Source organism: Lepidochelys olivacea, assembly GCF_965140295.1.
Source record: "Lepidochelys olivacea isolate rLepOli2 genome assembly, chromosome: 5".
Lineage (NCBI taxonomy): Eukaryota > Metazoa > Chordata > Testudines > Cheloniidae > Lepidochelys > Lepidochelys olivacea.
This window is the reverse complement of record NC_140415.1, coordinates 41481472-41506429: the sequence shown is the minus strand read 5'-3', so window position 1 is coordinate 41506429 and position 24958 is coordinate 41481472. Positions and strand designations below refer to the sequence as shown.

The 24958-nt window shown below is 42.0% G+C and overlaps 1 protein-coding gene and 1 long non-coding RNA gene across 2 annotated transcripts in view; one reads left to right on the top strand and one right to left on the bottom strand.

Annotated features, from left to right (window-relative positions):
- RGS7BP (regulator of G protein signaling 7 binding protein) overlaps positions 1–14326 on the bottom strand; it is a 79348-nt gene extending 65022 nt beyond the window's left edge. Inside the window, exons 1-2 of the mRNA XM_084629165.1 lie at positions 13496–14326; positions 10582–10748 (exon numbers count right to left, since the gene is read on the bottom strand). Of these exons, the coding sequence (XP_084485291.1) occupies positions 10582–10748; positions 13496–13654 (326 nt within the window). The 5' untranslated portion in view covers positions 13655–14326. The remainder of the gene's footprint in view (positions 1–10581; positions 10749–13495) is intronic.
- Positions 1–18134, top strand: part of LOC311521065 — a 41198-nt gene extending 23064 nt beyond the window's left edge. Inside the window, exon 3 of the long non-coding RNA XR_014711767.1 lies at positions 18047–18134. This is a non-coding gene — a long non-coding RNA (uncharacterized lncRNA). The remainder of the gene's footprint in view (positions 1–18046) is intronic.
- The last annotated feature ends 6824 nt before the right edge of the window (positions 18135–24958 follow it).

Sequence of the window (24958 nt, the reverse complement as noted above, 5' to 3'; positions counted from 1 at the left end):
TGTGACCATCGCTTATTAGCACCATAGTGTCCAAGAAGTGAAGAAACAGATTGACAGAGCCAGAAGAGTACCCAGAAGTCACCAAATACAGGACAGGCCCGACAAAGAAAATAACAGAACGCCACTAGCCATCACCTTCAGCCCCCAACTAAAACCTCTCCAATGCATCATCAAAGATCTGCAACCTATCCTGAAGGACGACCCATCACTCTCACAGATCTTGGGAGACAGGCCAGTCCTTGCTTACAGACAGCCCCCCAACCTGAAGCAAATACTCACCAGCAACCACACACCACACAACAGAACCACTAACCCAGGAACCTATCCTTGCAACAAAGCCCATTGCCAACTGTGTCCACATATCTATTCAGGGGACACCATCATAGGGCCTAATCACATCAGCCCACAATATCAGAGGCTCGTTCACCTGCACATCTACCAATGTGATATATGCCATCATGTGCCAGCAATGCCCCTCTGCCATGTACATTGGTCAAACTGGACAGTCTCTATGTAAAAGAATCAATGGACACAAATCAGATGTCAAGAATTATAACATTCAAAAAGCAGTTGGAGAACACTTCAATCTCTCTGGTCACTCGATTACAGACCTAAAAGTGGCAATACTTCAACAAAAAAACTTCAAAAACAGACTCCAATGAGAGACTGCTGAATTGGAATTAATTTGCAAACTGGATACAATTAACTTAGGCTTGAATAGAGACTGGGAGTGGATGGGTCATTAAACAAAGTAAAACTACTTCCCCATGTTTATTCCCCCCCTCCACTGTTCCTCAGACGTTCTTGTCAACTGCTGGAAATGGCCCACCTTGATTATCACTACAAAAGGGTCCCACCCCCCCCCACCCCATGCTCTCCTGCTGGTAATAGCTCACCTTAAGTGATCACTCTGGTTACAGTGTGTATGGTAACACCCATTGTTTCATGTTCTCTATGTATATAAATCTCTCCACTGTATTTTCCACTGCATGCATCCGATGAAGTGAGCTGTAGCTCACGAAAGCTTATGCTCAAATAATTTTGTTGGTCTCTAAGGTGCCACAAGTACTCCTCTTCTTTTTGCGAATACAGACTAACACGGCTGCTACTGTGAAACCTTCCGTGAAAGCGTACTCAAAGAAATATCACTGTGAATCTAAGGATAATTCAGAATATAATTTAAATGTATTAAAATTCATTAATTTTCCATAATTAAGTCACTTATTTTTTTAAACTCCATAGAAACAAAGAGGAATCAGTACATGATTGTAGCATAGCAATTATTGGCACGTTTCACATCATTCACGTTTGACAGTAGCAGGTGATTTAGAAATCTGGAAGAACACAGAGAACAGGTACAAATTTAAGGCCCATTCTTGCTTTCAGAGCCTAATCCTACTCCCATTGCTCCCACTGGGAATTTTGCTACTGACTTCAACGAAGATGAATCAGAACACAGGTGTTCCTTCATACACTAAATTCCCACTGAAATCAGTGGGATTTTGGGGTCTTATTTTGGGCCTCATGTTTCTCCATTTAGAGGGAGATTTTTAAAAGCCCCCAAGGGGTTTAAGTTGCATTCAATGGAACCTGAGTTCCTAAATCTCTCACAAGGTTTTGAAAACCTGCCCTTACTAGTTTTCTAAGGGGAGCAGCAGTTTCCCTGCTCGAATAGTAAACATAATTCTCCTGTACAGATTGTGCCTAAACAAATGATCCACATGAACTAGTTCTATTTCGGTTCGACAGTAAATACATGCATTAAGAAGCCACAGTATTAAAATTCCTCTTCAATGTGGCAATTTGTGGAATAAATAGACTAAAAGGACTTCTGGTTCTGAGTGTGGTTTATTATATATACCACGGGTTCTCAAACATCATTGCACCACGACCCCCCTTCTGACAACAAAAATTACTACACAACCCCAGGAGGGGGGACTGAACCCTGAGCCTGCCTGAGCCCCACCAGCCCAGGTGGAGAGGGAGGTAAAGCCCAAGGGCTTCAGCCCCAGGCAGGAGGCCTGTAACCTGAGCCCCGACACTGAGGGCTGAAACCCTTGGGCTTTGGCCCCGGTCTTCAGCTTTGACCTCGGACAGTGGGGCTCAGGCTTTGGCTTCAGCCATGGGCCCCAGCAAGTCTAAGCGAGCCCTGGTGACCCCATTAAGATGTGGTCATGACTCACTTTGGGGTCCCATCTCACAGTTTGAGAACTGCTGGTATATACTGATTCCTTGAAAAATAGGATTTTGCATCTTTGAATCCAGTATACATATTGCTGTAAAGTATTTTGTTGTTCTCTTTTCTCTGATAATCAGAGAGGTCACAGTATTAGCACACCATAAACAAAACCCAAACAGATGGACTAAGTGAGATGCAATCTTCTCGTATTTTAATAAATTCAAGGCCTGATTATTCCGTCAGCTGACATGGACAACTTCCATTGAAACGAAGGGGAGTGGTGCACTACTGGCAGGATAACTGGGCTCCTCCAGCTGTCTTTGGGCTGATATTGCATTCCTTGAACATCCCAAACTTCCAATATTGGGGACACATGAGGTGTTGGGGGATGTACGGAATATAGGATCAAGTCTGCTCGGGAGTGGGGGGAATACAGCAATAGGGTTACTAGTGTATTCAGAAATTGTTTTCTTCTACAGTTCTAAGTAAGCGTGAGTATGCCTCCTTTATACTTTATCTGAGGGTGCAGTCACAGGTTAAACTCACTGTTATGTATTCTGCTGCTATTTTTACTTTTCTGCTGAATGTATCTGCATGTGCTTTGATCCAACAGGTGCCTTTATTTCAAAATAATCTTGCACCTGAGAAGCTATATAAAGTAATCAATAAAAGGCACCTTAGAAACTAGTGCTCCACCCAGTACTTCCATTATACATAATTGTGGGTCAAATTCTGGCACCTTTATTCACCCTGAATAGTATCTCACTCCACAAGAAATCCCACTGAAATCGATGGAACTATTCATGAAGTAAGGCAGAATCTGACTGACGGTTTTTAAGAATCCAGCTTCCTAAGAATTTAAAATTTAGGATTTCAATGTTCTTATCTAAAACAAATCAATAATATGCTATAACAAAATCAAGCAATTAGTTAAGGTTTTTATTTGCTGCAACCCAGCATATGCAACCCTGTGCAGAGGGGCAGCAAAGGCTAACGATCCACTTAAGTGCTCAAAACAGGGCTTAAATGGTACCTGGGTCATGTGCTGGTTTTCTGCTGGGGATAAATTTGATCTTTTGTGCATTTACCAGCACACCAGGTCAGATTCGTCCTTGGTGAAACTCCACAGACCTTCACATAGTTGCACCAGAGATGAAATTGGTTCATTGAGTTATAATGAAATCCTTTTGGGGCAAGGACTGTCTCTTACTATATGTTTGTATAGTGCCTAGCACAGTGGCACATGATCTTGATTGGTTTTCTAGGCACTAGAGTAATGCAAAAAATAAATGATAACTCTTATGAGCCATGTAAGTCTTTTTTTGAGGGCTTAACTGGTACTTAATTGGTGCATAGACTGAGGCTGGCTCTCTTCACAAGGGTGAAACGCAACCTTTGTTATATTTTTCTGTTCTTTGTATGGATCTATCACACAGCAACAGGGAAGAGAAAAACATTTTATTAAATAGGAAAACCTGATTGTCAAACAGCAAAAGTCAGGAAAGGGATGCGAGGAGATGTGTAATTACTGAAACGATTTTTACGTCTTTTTTTAATTGACTAGCTTACACATTGGCCATGTCCCTTTACATCATTTTTAAATATACAGTGGTCAAACACAGTGTATTTTGGTGACTTCAGTTGCTGTGGGCCAAGTTTTGATCTCTGCTATGGCAGTATAAATCTGGAGTAATTCCATAAGTGAGAAATCAGTGAACCTCCACATTTAAAATGGTGCAAATGAAATTAGAAAATGTGGCTCCATAATGTTCTGTACTCCCACTAAATAACAGATTTTTTGTAAGAGTTTAAGGGGGCTATAGTAAATGTTAACAGAAGTTGCACATGCATGCGTGCACACACACATTGTATATCATGCCTTATTTATGATGGAATGGGAATGCTTATAACAAACATGGGCTAGATCTTGCAAGCTCTTGTTCATTTGGAGCTGGATTTTGCTACCTTCACTCATGTTTAATAGTATCTTATTCAGTGATTAGTCCTTATAAAATAAATAGGACTTCTTGCCAAGTAAGGTATTACTCCACATAATTTAGGGTAGTAGAAGCTGCAGCGCAGAAGCCCAGATATTTGTTGTTTTTAGTCAGATCCCCCATAAAATTCCACCCTTCTGCTGTTCTAAAAACCTTTGCAATACTTGGGCAATAGCAGATTAATGTAGGAATAGCTGAGTCCTTAGATATACCATTTACTATAATAAAACACTGCATTGAAAATTCATTTAAGGCCTTTTCTCTTACCACTTTTTTTTCTATTTAATTAAAATTATACATACATAATGGGCCAGATTCTGTTACAGCAAGGTAAAGTCCTATTGAACTCAATAGTTAAATTATCTCTGATCCCAAACATTTCCTATGTGAAAAAGCTAAGATAGCAAAAGGCAAGTTTGGCCCTAAAAATACCCCAGCCATAAACCATGGCAGGATACAGGGGCACCACTTGGTCCCCAAGACTCAAGGAATTAATGCCAGCATCACTCTCCCCTTGTACGAGTGCTCTGGGAAAGGACTGAAATGGCAGCTGCAGTGAAAAGAGTCAGGGAGGGTAGAGGTTCACGTTCTGTGTGCTGAGAGCTTTGGTTTGTTGTTCTTTTGCTTACATTACCTCACTTTGACTCATGATTATAAAAATTCTCTCCTGCTGACCAGCCCTTACTGACTGTTGCGTGTTATGTTTCTGCTGAGCCATCCTTATTCTTGCAGTGCCTTCTTTAATTTCACAATTAAATAGCACGGTTAAAACTTTTTCTATTATGTCTGTCTTAATATAGCTCTCACGTGGTTACAGGTCTGAATTGTCCTTTTTTTTTTAAACTTGGCTTTTTCAACATGTGCAATATTTGGACCAAGATACAATTTATTTGTTTGCTTTAGAAAACTTTGATTTGGGGAAGTTCATAGAAATTTTAATAAAAACACAACCACAAATGGGTTTGAATTCAGCTTTTTGTTACAGCCATGGCAATTTCTGGGTATTAAATAAGCCAGAGAGGAGTGATCCTCTGTTGGTCCAGAAAACAATATAAATGTATTGAAAACCACCAGGAAAAAACAACAATAAAATTGAATAAATATTACATAGTTCAAGCAAGACCATATTCAGTGTTTTTGTGTGATGTCAGGAGTGGAATGCAATGTGGCCAAAGTAAAGCTGTGGGAGCCTTAACTTTTGTACTTCCTGAGTGTTTATGATTTTTTTTTAAGCTATGCTGCCTTAGTATTTGCAATGATTTTGTTATAAAAATAAATATACTATAGTGTAATATAAGGAAACTTTGTCTTGGAATTCTCACAACAAGATTCACTGCTATAGCTTATAATGGCACCATAACCATTTGATGGGAACTTTTCCTTGTACTGTTACATAATCACTTAACTATTTATTACTGGCTCTCTATCAAGAGACCCGCTAGGATACTCAATTATATTATCAAGGTCTCTGGAAGCAAACCTTGAGTAATTTTACAGGTTACTAAAAATATAACATCAAGCAGGAAATAGCCAAAGGTTTTGTGCAGTTCTGTAAAGTCTGGATAATCCCTCAAAAATACAGCTCTCTGTCTGAACAGAGAGTCCAGGTTTTCAAAGTTAGATGCACACAACTGCATGCGTGCACACATGTTTGCATGACCAACTTCCATACAAAATGAGCCAATATTCACAGTAAACCATCCATTAGCACATAGACATGGCCAGTTAGATGTTTAGTTAGCTATGTGCACACACAGCATATGAATTATACATGCATATCTGAGTATATAAATAGGCAGTTGCAAAAAAGTGTGTGTGCAGTGGTGCATAAATGTGTTTGAAACTCCAGCCCTGAGTTCTCTCGCTCTCCTTGTTTGTGCCCCAAAACAATAATGTACTTTGCCCACAAACCCAGCTCTCCACTCACAGCTCCCTTGCCAATCACTGCCCCTGCCCAGTCCCTTACTTTCCTATAGACCAGATCCTCTCCCAAAAAAGAACTGTATCTCCTCAGTACTTTCTCCTTCATCCTCATCCAGATGTCTTTCCCATTTTTAAATCTTCCTCTGAACTCTACCTTTAAAGAAAATCTTGCTGACTCATTTTCTATTGCTGCTGTCGTCTCTGCTCCTTTGACCATAACCTGTGATCCTACACGCACATATAATATGAAGTAGAATTCTATTGAAATTCTAGGTTCTGATACCATAATAACCTGCAATAATTCAGCTCAAGAGCCAAATCCCATTCATCTTATTCTTGAAAATAGTCTCTTTAAAGTTAATGGGATTCTTGTGGGAGTAAGGTGAGCAGGATTTGAGCTCAAGTGGTAAGGCATGAGCACCATCAGAAAGGATTTCCTTGCATATCCATTGCTGCAAAATGAAGATATAAAGTTGGAATGTTTCTACTTCAAAATGTTTTAATTTATATTTGTTATTCCCCAAAATTCATAATAGTGTTGGTGTGAGGCAACATCAATATATTACTTCATACACTACCTGCTTATTTATGGGAACTTCAGAGAAACATGTTTCAACAACAAAAATATATAAGCAAGCAACTTAATATAAGGGTGTAATTGCGTTTAGGCTCTTGTTACATCATTACGATGGAGTTAGAGCGCTTTTTCACAAGAAACTAAATTGAATTTCTTTGTACTGCCCTGTAAGGTTTTTAAAGATTTCGTAGTGTAAAGAGCATTATTTTATCTGAAGCATTTTCTGAGTATGGAACATTCCAGGAGCGGCCAAATTAATATCGGGCCAGGACTGCATTATCCCCTCTCAAAGGAACACCTGCAGGCTGGGGACACTGCAGCCGTGTTCCTGAGGAGTCTACTATGGAGTTCCTCCCACATCTTTATGCTGTGGTGCTGTGCCTCCATGTGATAGCCCAGCGGGCTCCATCCAGAAAAATGGAGAATTCCCATAGTCCATCTCTGGCTCTACACTAGCTCTGGCTCTGCTTTTGTCTGCTCGCTCCTCACCCCTGACCTGACCAGTCTCCACCCTCTCTCGTGTGAACCCCTACACCAGGTCCATAAGAGAAGGCGAGAGAGTTGGGAAGGTGGCTTTCCCCAGCTGACTACTGTAACTTTGGATGCTGTATCAGAATTTTCGGGAACTATACGTGCAGTACACAGAGACTCCCGTGATATTCAGTGTATGAACAGAGAACGTGCATTTTTGATTAAACATGTTTATGGCTACTTAATATTTTCAGCTGTTTCTTATTCCTTTAACTACAATATATTTTAAGTGGCACTAACTGCCAAAGAGGCAATGTTAGACATTTTTCTTGGTATTAAAATCAATGTGGGGGCTGTGTCCTCACAACAAACTCAATGTCAAAGCAGCACTTTTCCTGCTGTCTTGTTTTTTGTCTTTCTTCTTATGTCTCTCTCTCTCGCGCTCATTTACTTTTAAAGGCTACAGAAGACACCTGTCCCTCCCTTTCCTTTGCTAACTGCCCTCCTCCTCAGATGCCCCTTTCCCGCCCCTCCACAACGGATGCCATCTCTTCCTGTTCCCCACTCATTCCTGTCCATTTATTTCCTGCTCTAACTTTTTATCCTCCCATGTTTCATCCCAATCCTGCCTCTCCTTGTGCTGCTGCCTCCTGACCAGTGCATTCTAGTCCTCAAAAATCTCTACTCCCGCTTCTTTCCTTTCTATTCTGTTACCATCCCGAATGTGTTTCCCCCTCCAGTCTGTCTTCTCCTATCTCAGTCCAGCCCCCAACCCATGTTCAATACATCATTCTTCTTACAGAATTAGGGACCAATACGCCATGTCTGTTGCCATCTCTATTTCTTTCCCACTCTGAATCCTCATTGTATCCCCATCTCCACCCTTCCCTGACCTGGCCCTCTTAATCCAGTCCTCAAACACTGCATAAAACAAGTTAATTTGGCTCTCCCTGTTGCTCTCATTATTCAGGTGAAGGAGGTTAAGCATGCGAAGCACATCTTGTGAAGTGCCTACTGGACAAAATAAGCAATGTACAGTGAACTGTTGGGTTTTTAATACTTACCAGTTGTTATGGATATCACATTATTTACAGTTGTTTAATACAGTCTTAGATGAGTTACAATGTCAATTTCATAGCACTTGCAGGACATCTCTGTGACTGCATCAGATTTCTATCTGAGACATGAACATGTTAAAATCATATCTTTTGAAACAAGCATATTTCCTTACCTTTGTTATTACAAATGGAATGAATTTTTAAAATAGTAGCTATTTTGGGGGGGTTGAATTTTTAGTGCGGTCAGACCTAGGTTTTGTAAGAGTTTGTCTTTTGCTTGGGAAACAAATTGGAGTGAACAGTGTCTATTTAAAAGAGAATTTTGCATAAAATTCTGAAAAAAGAAGAAAATTATACCAAAAGCACTGTGTTTTTTCTGTTTTGGTTTTGGAGTGAGATTCACCAGTGGTATAGAAGGCCAATAAAAGGCTCTCCATCTCAGTTAAGCCCAATAGGGGCTAGCTTGGGGAAATCATGGGCAGAGCAGCCACACAGGAATCTCCATGCATCATCTGTGTGTCACAGAAAGCATCTCCATGTTGGATCTTCACAGGCAGGCACAGAAGGCTATGGCGAGCTAAGGGAGATATACATTTATGTTGATGCAGTGGCCCTAATACCCTGCACGGCTGATGTTGACGTACTGGTGGCAGCTACTACAGTTTATAGTCTGAAACAGCAGAAGCAGGAGTGCTATGCAGCAACCACTAATTGGCAAGTGGATTTCACCTCCACAGAACCCAAATACTCAGGCTTTATGAAGGTGGGGGGAGATTTTACCCTTATTGGAGAGTGCAACTTTTTCTCTTCGTTTATCCTGTAATGAGCCATAATCCTGAGTTTGTGATGACACATTCAGTTCCCATGACAAGGATGTGATGTCACAAATTTAGTAATATAGCTTTACTGCAGACTCAAATAGGGAAAGATGGTCTGGGAGGCTGTAGCCCTCATATCAATACAAATAGATGAGAGTTAGCAAACATAAGAAAGATGATTAAATATAGGCATATGTGACAGGTGAATACAGATGTAAATTATGGAAATGATTTATGTTTAAGTTCTATGTATTTTAAAGTATGTCCCACTTCAAGGGCTTGATCCTGCAAGATGCTGAGTTAGTTCAAGTCCCATTGAAGTTGGTGGACAACAAGGCGGTCCTTTAAATCACAGGAGGCACTAGGCAACTTGCAGGATCCAAACTTAAAATCTCTAAGGCAATAGCTCCTAAAATTGTGGTCTGTGGACCACTTATGGTCTGAGGAGCACTTGCTGGTGGTCCGTAGAGAGCTTGGTTTTTCTCATCCTTGTTTTCAGCTGACAGAAACAGAACAGATGTGAAGGGAGGACTAAATGAAGAGATGTTGTGATTAACTTTTTTTTCCAAAAAGGACAAAATACTCATTACATTAAAGAGAACTGAAAATACAAATATTTCCCCTCTATGTCTTTTTGATGTAAGCAACAGCTGTAGTTCCCACAGGGATGTCACACAGTAGCAAATGAGACAGGAGATGGTCCACAAGACAATATTTCCTTTAAGATGTGATCCATGCTAGGATAAACTTTGGGGAACTGCTGATCTAGGGGTAAATAGCCATAAGGGCAGAAGTTTAGTCTCTTTATTTTGTACATGCAAAATCAACTGTAGGTGTAAAGCAGAGTATTAGCACCTCTAAATACCTGCACCGCAAGTTCAGTTGCAGGTGTAAATTTTACAAATGTAAATTGCAGCTGCAAAAGGGATGCTGATCTCTTGAAAATTTTTCCCATAGTCTGTTACCTTAGCCTCCAAAATGAGATAAATTTTAGCAGGGCAAAAAAAAAAGTGTTTTAAGAAATGTAAGAATTCCCCTTACATGAGTTCTGAGCGGTGTGCCATTTTAATACTTCTGAGTGGCTTAGTGATCAAATTGGTGATTTCTCTCCCTGCACAGGCTATTTAGCTATTTATAAAACCATATTAAGGCCTGTTCCCGCAGTCTTTAGTCATGTAACACTCCCACTGTGTTAGGACTGCAGGATCTGGTCCATGGAATTTCACCCTGGAAGCTCAACCACGGATTATATCCTTTTGATCATTTTGTGTTGTGTCAAACCCTTCTCACTTTACAGAAAAGTCGCAATGAAATGAATAGGATACTATCATCAGTATGATTTGGCCCATAATGATGCTGTGATAAGGATTTGTACATTCCGTAAACTCCAAGACCATACATCTCTTAATTTAAATCCTAACAATGGAGTCTGCATAGACTGTAGTATAACAGTTTGGTGCCTTTGCCCAAAGCTCCATTGAAATACTGTTTAGCAACCAGAAACTTGAATATTATGAAGGTACTTGCTTGAATGGAAGAAATCTAAGAAGACTCTTACCCAGAGATTGCTGCTAGTTTTTGGTGCGCCTGATAGGCCATCTCACATCCTTTGGTTCTAGTCTTTTGCATTTCAGCATTTAGAGACGGACAACTGACGGAGACGTCCCCAATGGAAATGACTAACTCCCGGTATAGAGCCACCAGGGTATTGAACTCCTGAACAAGCTGAAAAACAGATTTTTACTTACATGAAACATTTAACTAATTGATAAAATAATAGGGCATTTATAAAAACGTTCCTATTTCAAGGCCTGCTCCTATTGACTTCACAGAGAATGGGATCAAGTCCTTAACATTTAGTAAATGGGTGGGGCCTTCATGTGAGCTACCTTATGTGTACATGTTCTCTTGCAGGAAAGTAATATTCCAACTAAACCTCTGAACGTGTTCGGGTAGTTAATCTTAAATATTATGCAGACATAAATAACGGCTTTTCTTCTCCTGATAGCAAGATATTATTTTTTATCATAATGAAAGACAAAAATGTCTCCAGAGATGATTCCCTTCACTCCCTCTGGTTTCTGATTAGCAACACATTTATGGAGTGGAAAGTACCATTCATTTATGCGCTGAAGTCTTTGCTAATTTATTTTGTAATGATTTCCTTCCTGTCACTGACCTCTAACCCAGATTTCAGACTTGAAATTGATCTGAAGTTGTTGGCTGATAAGATGTACTCGAAAGGCACTTTCCACTTAGTATTCCAGAAAGCACTTTGGCCAGTGTGAAATAAACAGACAAAGAAATAGATAAACCTCTCAGCCTTGCCACAGAAATACTCTAACCCGGCATCACACTAGCAGACACATTTGGACACTATTGGATAAATCTTTACATTCACAGCATTGGAAAAATTATTATTTTGTTCCATTAATCTACAATGTGTGTTCTTTTTATTTCAAAGAAACAAAATATATGTTGACTTTGAATGCAGTCATGATCTGCAAGAGATAAAAGCATGAATAAAGGCCACTTGTAGTGGGGAAGAAGGACGTAAAAAAATGGATTTACCTGGATCCTACCAGATCCAGCCAAATTTTTGAGACAACCCACAAATTCTAATGCCTAAATAGAGAGCAAGGGTAGCTGCTCATATTGCACCAAGAAATTCTGGGCTGGGCCCAATGCATCCCTGTGCAAGGGTGCTATAAAAACCCGTCTCCCACACCTGGATCCTGCCAATTTTGTCCCTTCCTCCCCAAATTCCCTAGCATGAATAAGAGAACCGGTTTAGCTCGTCTAGTGCACCAAAACAATCCAGATCCTCATGCATCCTCATACATCTGCTAAAAAACAGATGCAGCACGTGGATCCTGCTAAATTTGGCCTCAAGTCCCCAAGTTCCATGGCCTAAGAGGAGAACAAGTGTAGATGCTAGTGCACAAAATAATAATAATAACAATAAATTAATAAAAAAACAAATCTGGACCTCAATCCATTGTGGTACAAAGTTCCATCAAAACCTGACACCTGGATTCTGGTGAAGACGGCCAAATGTTGGCAGTTATCACCCCAAAGCCACTGCCTAAATAGAATGCAATGGTAGCTGCTACTATGCCACCAGAAAATGCGGATCCTTGTACATCTGGGAACAGCAATAGCACAAAAAGCTGGATTCAGCACCTGGATCCTGCTGGGTCTCAGCAATTTTTGGTCCCAAACTTTTGTTTTTTTAATCTCAAATCTAAACATTCTACTAGCTAAATAGTGCAGCTTCTCCAATTCCACTTCTTCTCTGTTAAGATGTTCAAATTTGGGGGATTAGAATGAAAAAACATTGCTAGATATATGTATTTATAGTGCTGCCGTGACAGCTTGCAATAGGGTCTGGACTTTTTTGGTGCACTCAGAGGTGCTACATTTCCTCCTCTACTTAGACACTTGAATTTGGAATATTAGGGCCAAAAATTGGCAGGATCTGGCAGGATCCAGATACCCCAGTACATGTTCCAGTGATAGAGGGCTGAGATTCAGGGTTCAGATTTTTAATGAAAAATAGCATCAACTCCACCTGTTTTCTAGTTAGTCTCTAATTTGCAGAGTTGGGGCCCAGTATTGCTGAGGTCCAGCTGGATTCAGGTGCCAGGGACAGGACGTTGTGCTGCTGTTTTGCTGGGGTCCAAATATTTAGGGCATACTAAGAGTGACTACCTTAGTGAAGAAATTTTGTGCCCTTACATTTGAGGGGCCAAAAAATTAGATGGATCCAGTAAGATCCTGGTGCTTAATCTAGTATTTTGCTCTGCTAAGGTGTATGGAAGTCCAGATATTTTTGGCATACTAAAAGCACCTCTACTTGTTATCTATTTAAGTGGTGGATTTTAAAGGGTTGGGGCCAAAATTGGCAGATTTCAGCAGAATCTAGGTGCCAGATCATGCTTTTTGCAGCATTGCTAGGCTGAGATGAATCAGGATACAGATTTAATTAGTGCAGTTGGAGTAGCTACACTTGTGATCTTTCTAGGCAAGACATTAGAATTTGGGCGGGTTGGGGCCAAAATTTGGCTGGAGTGTGTGTGTGTGTGTGTGTAGGGGGAGGGGGGTCAGGGAGTGCCGGAGCCGGTTTTTTTGCAGCACTGTTGCAATGGGATGCAGTGGATCTGGATTATTTTGGTGCTCTAGCCGCTGCTACCCTTGTTTCCTAGTTTGCTAATACAATTTTGGGGGTTGAGGGTCAAAAATCTGCAGGGTCCATCAGCTCTCCCCCCTCTCGCGGCACATGGTCTGTCTTTAGCCATTACGGCTCGGGCGAAAGGGTGTCAACTTAACCCGGGGCTGCAGTTTTAAAAATAGTGCAGCTGCAAGTGATCCGAATAGACAAGCTGGAGGGGGGGGGCGTGGCACGACCGCAAACTACGAAAATACATTGGGGGAAAGAAAAAAAAAAAAAAGCAGCCCTTTGTTTTACCCACCATCTTGCAGTCCTCCAGGGCTCTCTGGGTTTTGTAGGAGCCCTCAGAGCCGCTGCCCCGGCGTTCCCCGTCCCCGCCGGGCAAGGGGGGTTTGCTGATCTGGAAGATAGAGCCGGCGGTCCTGGGGCGCTTCTTGCGCCCATTCGGTGCAGAACTCATGCACACGCATCCACCAAGCAAAAGCAGCTGCACTGATCCCAGCAGGAGCGGGCAAATTTCTCCCCCCACCGGCAGCGGCTCGGCGACCAGGAGTCCGAGGAGGGATCCAGAGTCACTTTCCTCTCCCCACACTTCTCCCGTCACAGACTGAAATGCGGCAGCGGCGGCTGGTCACCTTCAGCGTGCAGGAGCGCGGGGCCCGGCAGCATCCTTCCCACTCCAGCCAGGAAGGGGAGCGGGCTCGTCAACTTCTCCGGCTCAGCAGCATGTCAGCCCCGTGCTGGCGCGCTGAGCCCTCCTCCCGTCGGCATCGATTTGCAGGTCGGGCAGATGCAGCCGGGGCTGGCAGCTGGCAGCTGCCATTCAGGGGGGAATTCAGCCTTCCAAACCCGCGCCGCTGCTGCCGGGGCTGCCTCTCCTGGTGTCTTCCCAGGGCGGCGCCAGCTTCTTCATCCCCCCGCCCCGGCCCTGCGGGAGAGAAGGGCCGCGTGTGTGCGGACCGGCGCCTTCCTGGACTCTAAGCGTTCGCCTGGCTCCGGTCTCCAAGGGCTCGCCTGGCTCAAGATCCCATCTGAACCCTTTGGTGGGACTGGTTAGACGTAGGGAATCGGGCAGACTGACGTGGTGAGCAACATGGCACATTGATAGGGCGGGAATACTAATGCGATCCATGCGTGCAACTCCCCCTACAGTGTATATATACATTAACCCAATCCCATCCGCCGGGAGCATCACTTGCAATGCCGTATTACTTCATCGGCTCTAGTATTAGAGAGCAGAAGTGTCAGAGTGAAACTCCTTACCCCCTGTCCCTATTTCAAGCCAAGTATTTATGACATGGATTTTGTAGGTGTCCAGTGGCAAAAATTTGAGAGCTCTAATAGCTACTCCCCTAAGCTTGTAAGAGTCACAGCTTACCAACGCTGAGCGATTTGTACCGTGAGCAATCTTACTACAATTATATCAAAGGGAAAGGGATAACTTTTTGTGTAAGTACATCAGTTGGATCTAACTGATGGCAGTTACAGTACTATAAAAACTATCCTTTACCATAATTAGCACAGCGCCACATCTGATTTTTTGCAAAGCTCCTGGGCTAATCAACAATCACGTCACTTATTTAGAGGAAGGGCTTGTCTTTTTAAACAGTCATTGGTTCCTTGATCAAAAATGGGCCCCTGGAATACAAAAACAAATATTCTTGTTATGGAATTTTGCACATTAGAGAAAATGCTCGTAGCTGAGGTTAGGGAGGGGAGATTCTGCAGTGCACAACACAAAGACTCAGTATAGAAAAGATCAACCGTCAAACAACAGTCACAACAGACCTTCTTCCTGGAGGGTAGAAAGCATTATATAAACATTTCTTCTCATTTCCTCTCTACTTCTTGAATCCCATAATATTCCTGCACAATGGGGTGAAGCATGAAACACCCCAGGGAGCGAATGCACTTTCCTTCTCAGAAGGAGAAGGCTGCTATGCTGTGGTAATCATCAGCCACATTCCTCCAAGACTAATCAGCCAGCCACCCCGATGCAGGCTACTGCTCTAACTACAAACCTATGCCACGCCATCCCTGTTAGTAGTAATGCAGTAATGGTCACTTCTGAATTTGCCTCACTTGAGGTATTGCACGATAACTTTCTCTACAGTATGAAAAGTAGAATTTTTCATTGTACAATGTGGGATATTTTACATCTTTAAGACCAACAAAGATGCACGTTACAAACTCAGAGCCCAATCCTGCCTCTGAAGATGCAAGTGGAGATTCAAGCACTAGTTTAAGGGACAAGACTGCAGACCTGTTTGCAGGATATACAGAATGGAATGCAGACGCCTTTATAGGCTTGTCTACATTCAAATGGTTTTCTTAAAACTTCCCTCCAGTGCTCCTGCCAGGGGGAGCAACAGTGGAAGTGTTAGGATAGACTGGTTATCAGTGGCCCCCACTGTTGTAACCACTGCTCTGAGCAGTGTTTGACGACATTGTGATTATAATGCTGGTGGCTGGTCTATTTTGGCACACTACCAATGTTACTATCACTAGTGGACTTGCCCTGCTTGCAGCCGTGGGGGAAAAATTTTAGGGGGAAAAAACCTCTAAAATAGATACGGTCTAAGATGGAGGGCAGCAGCAAACCACTGGCCAAGGACACTGGGCCAAAACCTTACCTTTATTTAATTTATTTATTTTTTACAAGAAGTGCCATTCAACGGCCAAACAGAGCCGAGAGGACCTCTGTTTATAAGTGCCATTTGAAAGACAGCCCATTTTCCTTTTCACAATAAACTGCATAATACATTACTGCTGAGGCTACAGGGCTGAGTCAGCGGTGCAGGCCTATGAATTTATGTTTCTAAGGAGTTTAAGTACCATAGCTCAACCCCTGTGTAGTAGTATTAGAAATAATACTTGGTACTTACTTAGTGCTTTTCATCGGTATATCTCCGTGCTTTATGGAAGAAGTGGGCAAGTATCCTTATCACCATTTTACAGATAGGAAGAGTGAAGCCTGGAAAGACGTGAGTGATTTGCTCAAGATCACACATTGATTCATTGGGCAGAGCCAGAAAGAACACAAATGTCCAGGCTTCTGTGCCTTTAGCCAGGGGATTACACTTCTTCTCTAGACAACAAAGATATGAAGGCAATTTTTCCTCACACTGTCATTGTGTATTATACTTTCATAATACAAAGCACCATTTAGTCACATCACAATGAACAGTAAACACACCACCTGGGAGTCACTGGCCAGCAGCCTTCCTACACAATTTACAGTCTTCATGCAGTTTTGAGAAGTGCAGCATACCACATCCTGTCCAGTCAGTCCCATCATCTAATCACCCATGCCCCAGCACCAGACCCTGCAAAACTTGCTTTGTCAATCTTCCTCTGCTCATCTGACTCACTTGTCCCACGAGCTCAAGTTTTCTTCCTCTTGTCATCTAGATGATATCAGGTATCAACTTGGTTATGTTGTAAATTTGTGTACTTACCGCTTCATTTTTTGCATGCAAGGTATAGCTAAAGCACAGCAATTGCCTGTGGCATTTCAATTCGAAGGCAGAAAGCCTCTTAATGTCTTATTTCCTCTGCATCCACGTCTCACATGCATATAGCAAGAGACTGCCGTAATTTCATTTTACATGTCATAGTAATACCTTTACTGATTCAAATGTGGCTCAGTGTTGCTAGAACAGCATTTGCAAATCCAGTTCTATTTCAGATCTCTAAGTGATGTTTAGCATCCCTTGTAGTCATGCTATCCAGCTATTTGAAGGGCTCAGTGCACTCCAATGCCTCCTCAGATTTGGGTAGGAATATCTTCATTTTTTCAAACAGACTAAGATGTCACCATTATCTTTGGACCTAACTTCTCTGCTTCCTAGCAATCTTTGCCCTTCTTGCAATGTTCAATTGGATCAGTATCACCGGCAAAGCACAGATGACTAATTTTTCACTCACCAATGGGTACACCATCCTACACTGTCCTTGCAGAAAAAAAAAGTACTTATCTTTTCTAAGAAATTAGTTTCAGCTATTGGAGTTGCGTGTCTGAAGAGCTGGTATATCCAGTATAAATAAATTAACTATTAGAAATTAATGAGTTCTACTTACTGGACCAAATGAACCCCTAGTGTAAACCCACTGATGTCATTGGGACTACATCGAGGATTAATTTGAACCACTGAATTTATGCAAAATGACATTCTAGATAGTGGCTAGATAAATGGCCAGGGACTTCTGATATTTATCTTATTTGTCATAATTTTAAAAAAATATTTACCAGTTTAAAACCATTGAGGTATGCATGTATTTGGCCTATGCAAACACATGTTCTTATTACTGTTTCTCGCATTCTCCCTGTATTGTTTCTTCCTATTTTTTGTTGTACCCAATAATTGGCATCTTGTTTTACGTACTATTTTAACTTTTTGAGTCAGAGACTGTCTTTTACCCTTAGTTCATACATCACCTAGCACAATGTACACTAGTCCTGTTTGGAGTGTCTAGAAGCTGCCATAACACATAACAAAATAATGATAACAGGAAATCCAAAAAAGTGCATTTTTTTAATTTCGTATATAGGGTGAAATCCTGGCCCCATTAAAGTCAATGGTAAAACTCCTATTGACTTCAGTAGGCTCACGATTTCACTCATGGAAATTTTCACCATATGAAATGGAGGTAAAAATCAAACGAGACTTTACATTTTAACTTACATTTGGCACAACCTTCATCTCCCCATAATCTATGAGGCATTCGTACCTGATGGCTTATATTTTCAAAATGTCCCCATTGTAGAATGTATATGAATTGTGCTGTTTTCTGGCTATATATAAAAATGCTGATTTTGCAATTGTCATTTTTTCTTGGTTTACTCTTGCAGCAGACTTTTGAGATCATCATGGAAAGTTAAGGATTTCATGACATCAGTAAGGTTACTTAGGAGAAGCAGGAAAGACCGAGAACAAGACATTCTGAAATGAAGAAAAAACAGGCAGTTCTGTACCGCTTCTTGATTCTCAAAATCTTTGGGGAAGAATTCCAAAACACACTATCAAAGACTGCCTCTGAATAAAAGAAAATGAGGCTCTACTTGCAATTCCTACCAAAAGGAAACAAAATCGTCTCCTGAGTAAAGACAGGTATATTTGCAGCAACATGTTTTTCCTGAAATTGTACAGAAACAAATGTTTCCCTGTTATGGGAAGAGGAGGAAATGAGAGGTGTACAGAACCCCATTAAGAGAGATATATTCATGGTATTATATGGAGTCCTGAAATAGATGAAAGAATGCAAGAAGGCCCTGGTGTGTACAATGAGCTCAAACTACAGAAGTTACAAAGTATCAGCCTCCTAGTTTATTATTTGTATTATTACCATAGTGCTTTGGAGCCCCAGTCACGGACCAAAACTCCATTGTGCTAGGTACTGTACAAAATAAAAAGATGGTCCCTGCCTCACAGACCTTACTATCTAGGTATAACAAAAGAGACAACAGATAGATATAAACGGGGAGCACAAGGAAACAATGAGGCAGTATTGGTCAGCATGATAGTTAATAGTGTCAGCGCACCAGTGACTTAACCACTGTCAGTTTCTTTGGAGGCATCATGTCAGAGGAGAGTTTTAAGGAGGAATTTGAAGGAGGCTAAAGATGTAATTTTGAATATGTTTATGGGGAGAGCCTCCCAACTGTGAGGAGCAGCATGGGAGAAAGCACAAAGGTGCCTGTTTGAAACTTTAACAAGTGAGCAATGGAGGTTGGTATCACAGGTTGGTTGGAAGTGAAAGTCAACATTTTGAAAGTGAATGGGAGAGGATAAGTGGGTGAGGACAGGCTGTGAAGGGCCGTGAAAATGAAGACAAGTAGCCTATGCTTGATGCAACAGAAAAGCAGGAACCAGTGGTGGGATTTAAAGAAAAAGGTGACATGGTCAAAGCAATGGACTGAGAGAATGAGCTTTGTAGCAGGATTCTGAAGGGATACGAGTTGGCCAAGATAGCATTTGTCAAGGTCAAGAGAGAAGGATGTTGCAATAATTGAGATGTGACATAATGAAATTCTGGACAAGAGTTTTAGCTGTATGGATGGACATGAAAGTCTGTACCTTAAATATGTTAAGCAGAAAGAATCTGCAAGACTTAGGCATTGCCTGGATGTGAGGACCTAAAAAGGGGTCTGAGTCAAAGATGATTGCCACATTACAGATCTGAGTGATAGGCAGGATAGTAGTGGTGCTGTCCACAGTGACTGAGAAAGGAAGTGAGTGGGGGAGGCTTTGAGCGGGAAAGACTAAGGGTATGTCTACACTGCAGGCTTGCTGTATGTCATGCCATGCATTTTTGCCCAACCCCCCATCATCCACACTCAAAGCCCTTAAATACACATCTACTGCACTCTGTTACCTTCACACTGCAAAGTGAGTGGATAAAGGCATGGCATGGGCACGTGGGATCAAGTTTAGATAGTCCTCCACTAGTACCATTCCCACAATTCTCTGTACCAGTATCTTAAGACTTTCTATGTATTCACTTCCTAGTCACCCTCTGTGCTCTGGAAGCTACCTACCAGTTAATGTACTCTTGCTGGGCATCTAACCCTTCATTTTTCATGGAGCCTGCTCCAGTTTGTGAACAGCTCAGTCCTGCTCTGCCAAGTAGTTCTGAAGATACCCACCATCCAGCACGCAGGTAGTTGGCTGAAAGGGCATACTAGAGTTCTAGTTAACCTCTGCTGTGATTACACCTAGGATAATGATTTCAGGAAGTGCTCCAGAAATATCCACCTCTGAAAGACCATATCAGACATCATGGACTTCTATGCAATGCAGGGAGTGGATTAAGCACCTGAAGACCATGTACCCCAAGGCCCAGGATGAAAATGGCAGGTCCTGCAATGCCCCCTCTACATACTCTTTCTTTTAAGAGCTTAACTGGGTGCGTGCCACTGTCCCAAGCACAGAGCCCATTGTCCTTCATGACATAGTACTGAATGAGGGTGGTCACGTTTTCATGCAGAGGGAGTAGGGACAGCAGGGAATGTTCCAGTCCCAGGAACAAACAGTAAAGCTAGAAGCCTTGGACTGGCCAGATCGTCCAATAGATGTTCTGATTCCACTTTCCAAGGATCTTTGAGGATGGACTCAGGGAGCAGCCCAGAAAGGGAGCGGTGCAGGGCCAGGAATGAGATCCACACAGCCGCCCACCATCTTAGTTATTGCCACAGGAAAATTTTTGGTTTTAAGAGGGAGGGATTTCCAGGTTACGGCAAATAAAATTGTTATGGAGAATATTGCATGGAATGGGGTGGGTTCAGCTGTGGTTGAGAGCAGAAGACATAGCATTCCATAGCTTACTTCCTTCTTGTTTTGGGTCTCAGTGCTTGTCCTTCTTGTTTTGTCAGTCAGTGACATGCTGCCTGGGCTTGAGCAGGGCAAAGGAGGGCAGAATCCATCCCATTGATAGTAAGCTTCTGCATCCTGGTTCAGCATCCTGTTAATGTTCACCCTAATTGTCATCCACTCCTGGCAAGTGCTGCTTGATAATTTTTCATGCAGCAGGGCCTCTATTTATTCGGTCAGATTTCTGGGCAGGGCAAACTTGCTAGCACCACCCTAATAATTTACTAATCTTCTCCACTCACTGATGTGCTGTTCAGTTACCAGACACCAAAAAAATTCTCCTTTGCATGGATAGATGGAATTCCACCACTGGCCTAGGAAACTACTTCCTTTTCCCATCTGGTACTTCCAAGAGATTTATATCTCCTAGGGCTTTCCCCGCCTGAAATAATGGTAACGCTGTCCTTGTTAAGACTTCTCTTCACCCTCCCTCTGCTAGATCCAAATTGTTAATTTTTTTAAATTAAATGAATATATAGTTCTTACCACAGTATGTCTGTGGAGTGCCAATGTTAGCAGGAGACTCTGAACAGAACAATTCACAAAGGAGTAATGAAAGCATTCCAGAAAGATAAAAAATTGCAAACTATGTTCGTGTGTTAACGCAGAATGTAAAGTGGGGGAATTTTTTTCCTTTTTCTCCTCAGGACAAAAAAATAAATATGTGCTTTCATTGTCTTGGAGGCATTTCCATCTTAGATGGACCTACCCCCCCATCCAGGACTCCTATGGTCAGGATTAGCCATCAGTGGAGGAAATGGATGAGAGCCAGGGTTGAGATATTTGGCAATGTGGAGTGATGACCATCTAAAGTACTGCAAGCACTGGAAAATGCTGGGGTTGGCTGGGCAATGGACATCTCCATGAACTGGAGTGGACAGGTGTGCTCTGTGTACTCCACCCCAGTACAACCTGCACATATTGTACAGGGCAACATGTTCTGCCAGGGGAAGGAGAACAGGAGGAACACTTCAGATATCGGCTTCCACTACCATTGAAACAGACAGACAGAAGCTTGGAGTTCATATAGTTTCACTGTTCTGCACTGGTTTTCAGTGTTTTACACACACGCTACACACTTGTTAATTCTTATTTCTGAATAAGCAGCTGGCATGCCTGTAATGGCTTTGTAACATTTTTTTCCCTCTTAGTTCTGTTGGTGTTGTTAACAGATTGGTTTGGTTGTACAATAGGTTGTTGTGTGGGAGTTTGCAAAGGAATGAAGAGTCAGGAAGTTGTGTCCTAAGCTTTTAATAATGTTGCAAAATCTCAATATCACATATATCCTAAAAATCACATTAAACCTACAGTCATATTAAAACCTATAACAAACTGACAGTTGTATAGTAATATAATACAGTCTTGTCACAGGGTGGCTGGCCCTTGAAGGAGAGATGGGTCTGAGCCCCACCTGTGACACAGCCAACTCTCCTACCCAGATGGGGAAAATGAAGGTCATATGACCCAATCAGGCCTCTGGGGTAGATAAGGAAGAAAGGCCTAGGAGAGACTTAGGGTGGAGCAGAGCTCTGAGCCTGAGGAGCTTTAGGGAGCAAAAAGGCTCCTGCAGGAGACCCTAAGACACCAGAGGAGACAATCTAGTGGAGAAAGGACTGAGGTGATATGATGTGATGTGACCTGGCCTCCAAGCATAGGGAAGGCTGGAAGGCTGCAGCCTAGCAGAGATGCCCTGGAGGAAGGGCTATGGTAATGAAGGTTTTGTTTTGAGTTCCGTGTCTTGAAAGACTTTGTTGCCAGCCTGGCTGGAACCAGCAGAGGGCAATTTAAAGGATTAGGCAGAAGCACAACACAAGTTGTGGAAAGGGGCGCTGTGTGATCCCTTGGCCAACAGGGAAGGATTTGGTCCTGGAGGGCCACTGGAAACCATCCAAAGACTCAGCTAATTAGACCCCAGAAGGGGAATCATGTTTTAAATATTTGGACTGTGGAAAATTACAGGAAGACTCAGGACAGAACTGAAGAGTATGTATGCACCTGCAGCATTATCCCCTACTACATGGAGTTGCTTTGGAAGTGGGGGTCCTGCTACAATCAGTAAAAATTGATTAAAACAGTTCAAACCATTACTGCTATTGCAGCATCACATCTCCTCATGCACATCACCCAGAATGCCAAGAATGAAGGCATACAAGGCATCATTTCCCATGCCCACCTGGATCTAGCCCCAGTGATACTAGAGGCAGTTTATAGTTGTCTGTACCAGGCCTGCAAATCAGCAGCAGCTTGTGACCACTGCATTTGAGAATACTCACCTTTAGCCTTGCACATGTTGTGCAGGATGCAGCAGGCCACAATCATATGGAAATTGTAACTAGCTTTGGCCAAGACCCAATTAACTGGGTATAAAGATATTAGATGGAGGTAATGGAGAAGCTACAGTAGCAACATAGAATCATAGGACTGAAAGGGACCTTGAGAGGTCATCTAGACCAGTCCCCTCCACTCATGGCAGGACTAAGTATGATCTGCACTTTTCCTGATAGGTGTTTGTCTAACCTGATCTTAAAAATCTCCAATGATGGAGATTCCACAACCTCCCTAGGCAATTTATTCCAGTGCTTAATCACCCTGACAATTAGGAATTTTTCCTAATGTCCAACCTAAACCTCCCTTGCTGCAATTTAAGCCCACTGCTTCTTGTTCTATCCTCAGAGGTTAACATCAGTAAGAGTATTCAGCAAAGCTAATGCCCATGTGATGGAGCAAAGAGGTAAATGGATAGAAAGTAGAGGTGGAAGATAGCAAGCTTGTTGTAGGCAAAGCTGCAATAGTGGAAATTCATGCACCACTATAGTCACCTGATCTTTACAAAATGTGGTCACTACTGAGGCTGGCTAACCTGTCATATTAGCATATGCAAATTGATAGTGACTATGGAAATTATCCCAGTACAGATCATGATAGTTTGCAGCATCATGCTTAGGCTGGCAAAAATGTCATCTTTCCCTTTCCAGGCTATGTTAATGTCTCTCAAGAGACTGTTAAAGACACCTCAGTCATGTCTTGAGGATGCCAAAGACTCTTTCTGGTACTTATCTTGTTGCACTACTTCTCTGCTAGAGTCAGAGGATGGGTTACAGAGGTCATGAGCCATATGTGGCTGGGTAAGATGTAAATGAAAGGATTTACCCTTGTTACACATTGCAGCATTATATCAATATATATGGATTTATGTATAATGTGCCTTTGGCAGCACTCAACAAGCAGCCAGCCTACCAGGACCATACCACCAGCAAAGAGCCTTGGAAAGTTCTGAGTGTCCTAGGACTAAGGCGTTGGGATTGGAATCTGGGAATAGGTCAACATAGCAGCAGAAACCTTTCTGGCACTGTAACCAGTCATCATACTCATAAAATGAGTGGATTTCCTATTTTCTTGCAGGCCACATTATGCAGCCTGGGTGCCCACAGCAAAACATGCATACTAACCACTAGATCCAGAACAGATGGGAACAGTAACATACAATAGATTCCTGCCTTATCCACTATCTCACCTTTTTTGCTTGTTCCTTGACTCCCTCCCTGGCAGCTGCTACTACTTTTGCATAGGAGCCATGAGAGGACTGAATGAAGGCCATATTGTCTTGTACCTCCAAGTTAATTGAACCACAATTAATCTGCATACACCAAAGATGGCTTGGCAAAATCCCACATGATTCTGAAGATAGGCTAGGAAAGTCTATTTTAGTGACCCATCCTCAAGCCAGCCTGTTTGTGCACACCCATCCTTTGGTGGTCACAGGCTGTGGGTACACCCAGCCTCAAATACCCTCCCATTTCTCCCTTGTGTCCCCAAAATAAACATCCATTGGAGAGTTGTGTACAGGTCTGCGAGCTTCTGAAAGTTTGACCATATAGGACTCTATAATATCAGTGAAATCCCAGAAAATGGCAATAAAACCACATTCTCTACTTTCAAACTGTGTAAATGTAATTTGACCATTTCATTTATCAAAAATCGGTACCATCATCAAAACTTACTGATTATGGTGCACTGAGAGGTCAAAAGAAGGAAGAATCCAGAAGTTTCTAGTGTTGGGGGGGAAAAAAGTTGCAGCATTGCAAATCTTAAAGTAGAAATTGAAAATGATTTCTGACAAGAAGATCAAGATCAGTTTATTATGAAATAATAAGCAGGGAGGAAAGTAGACCACAGGAGACCAGTTTAGCCCAAGGTATAACTACAGTAGTCAATGGAGCTGCATGTGCTTACATTAATTAAATATGAATTTATCATTAGTTCCCCTTTTATAAGATAAAAAAAAACAAAGAGAAAATAAAACAGTGTATAAAAATTAAAATGTAGTACAGATAAATTTCCATGTTAATTTATATAGAACACAATCTGGAAAAATTAAACCTTACATATAAGAC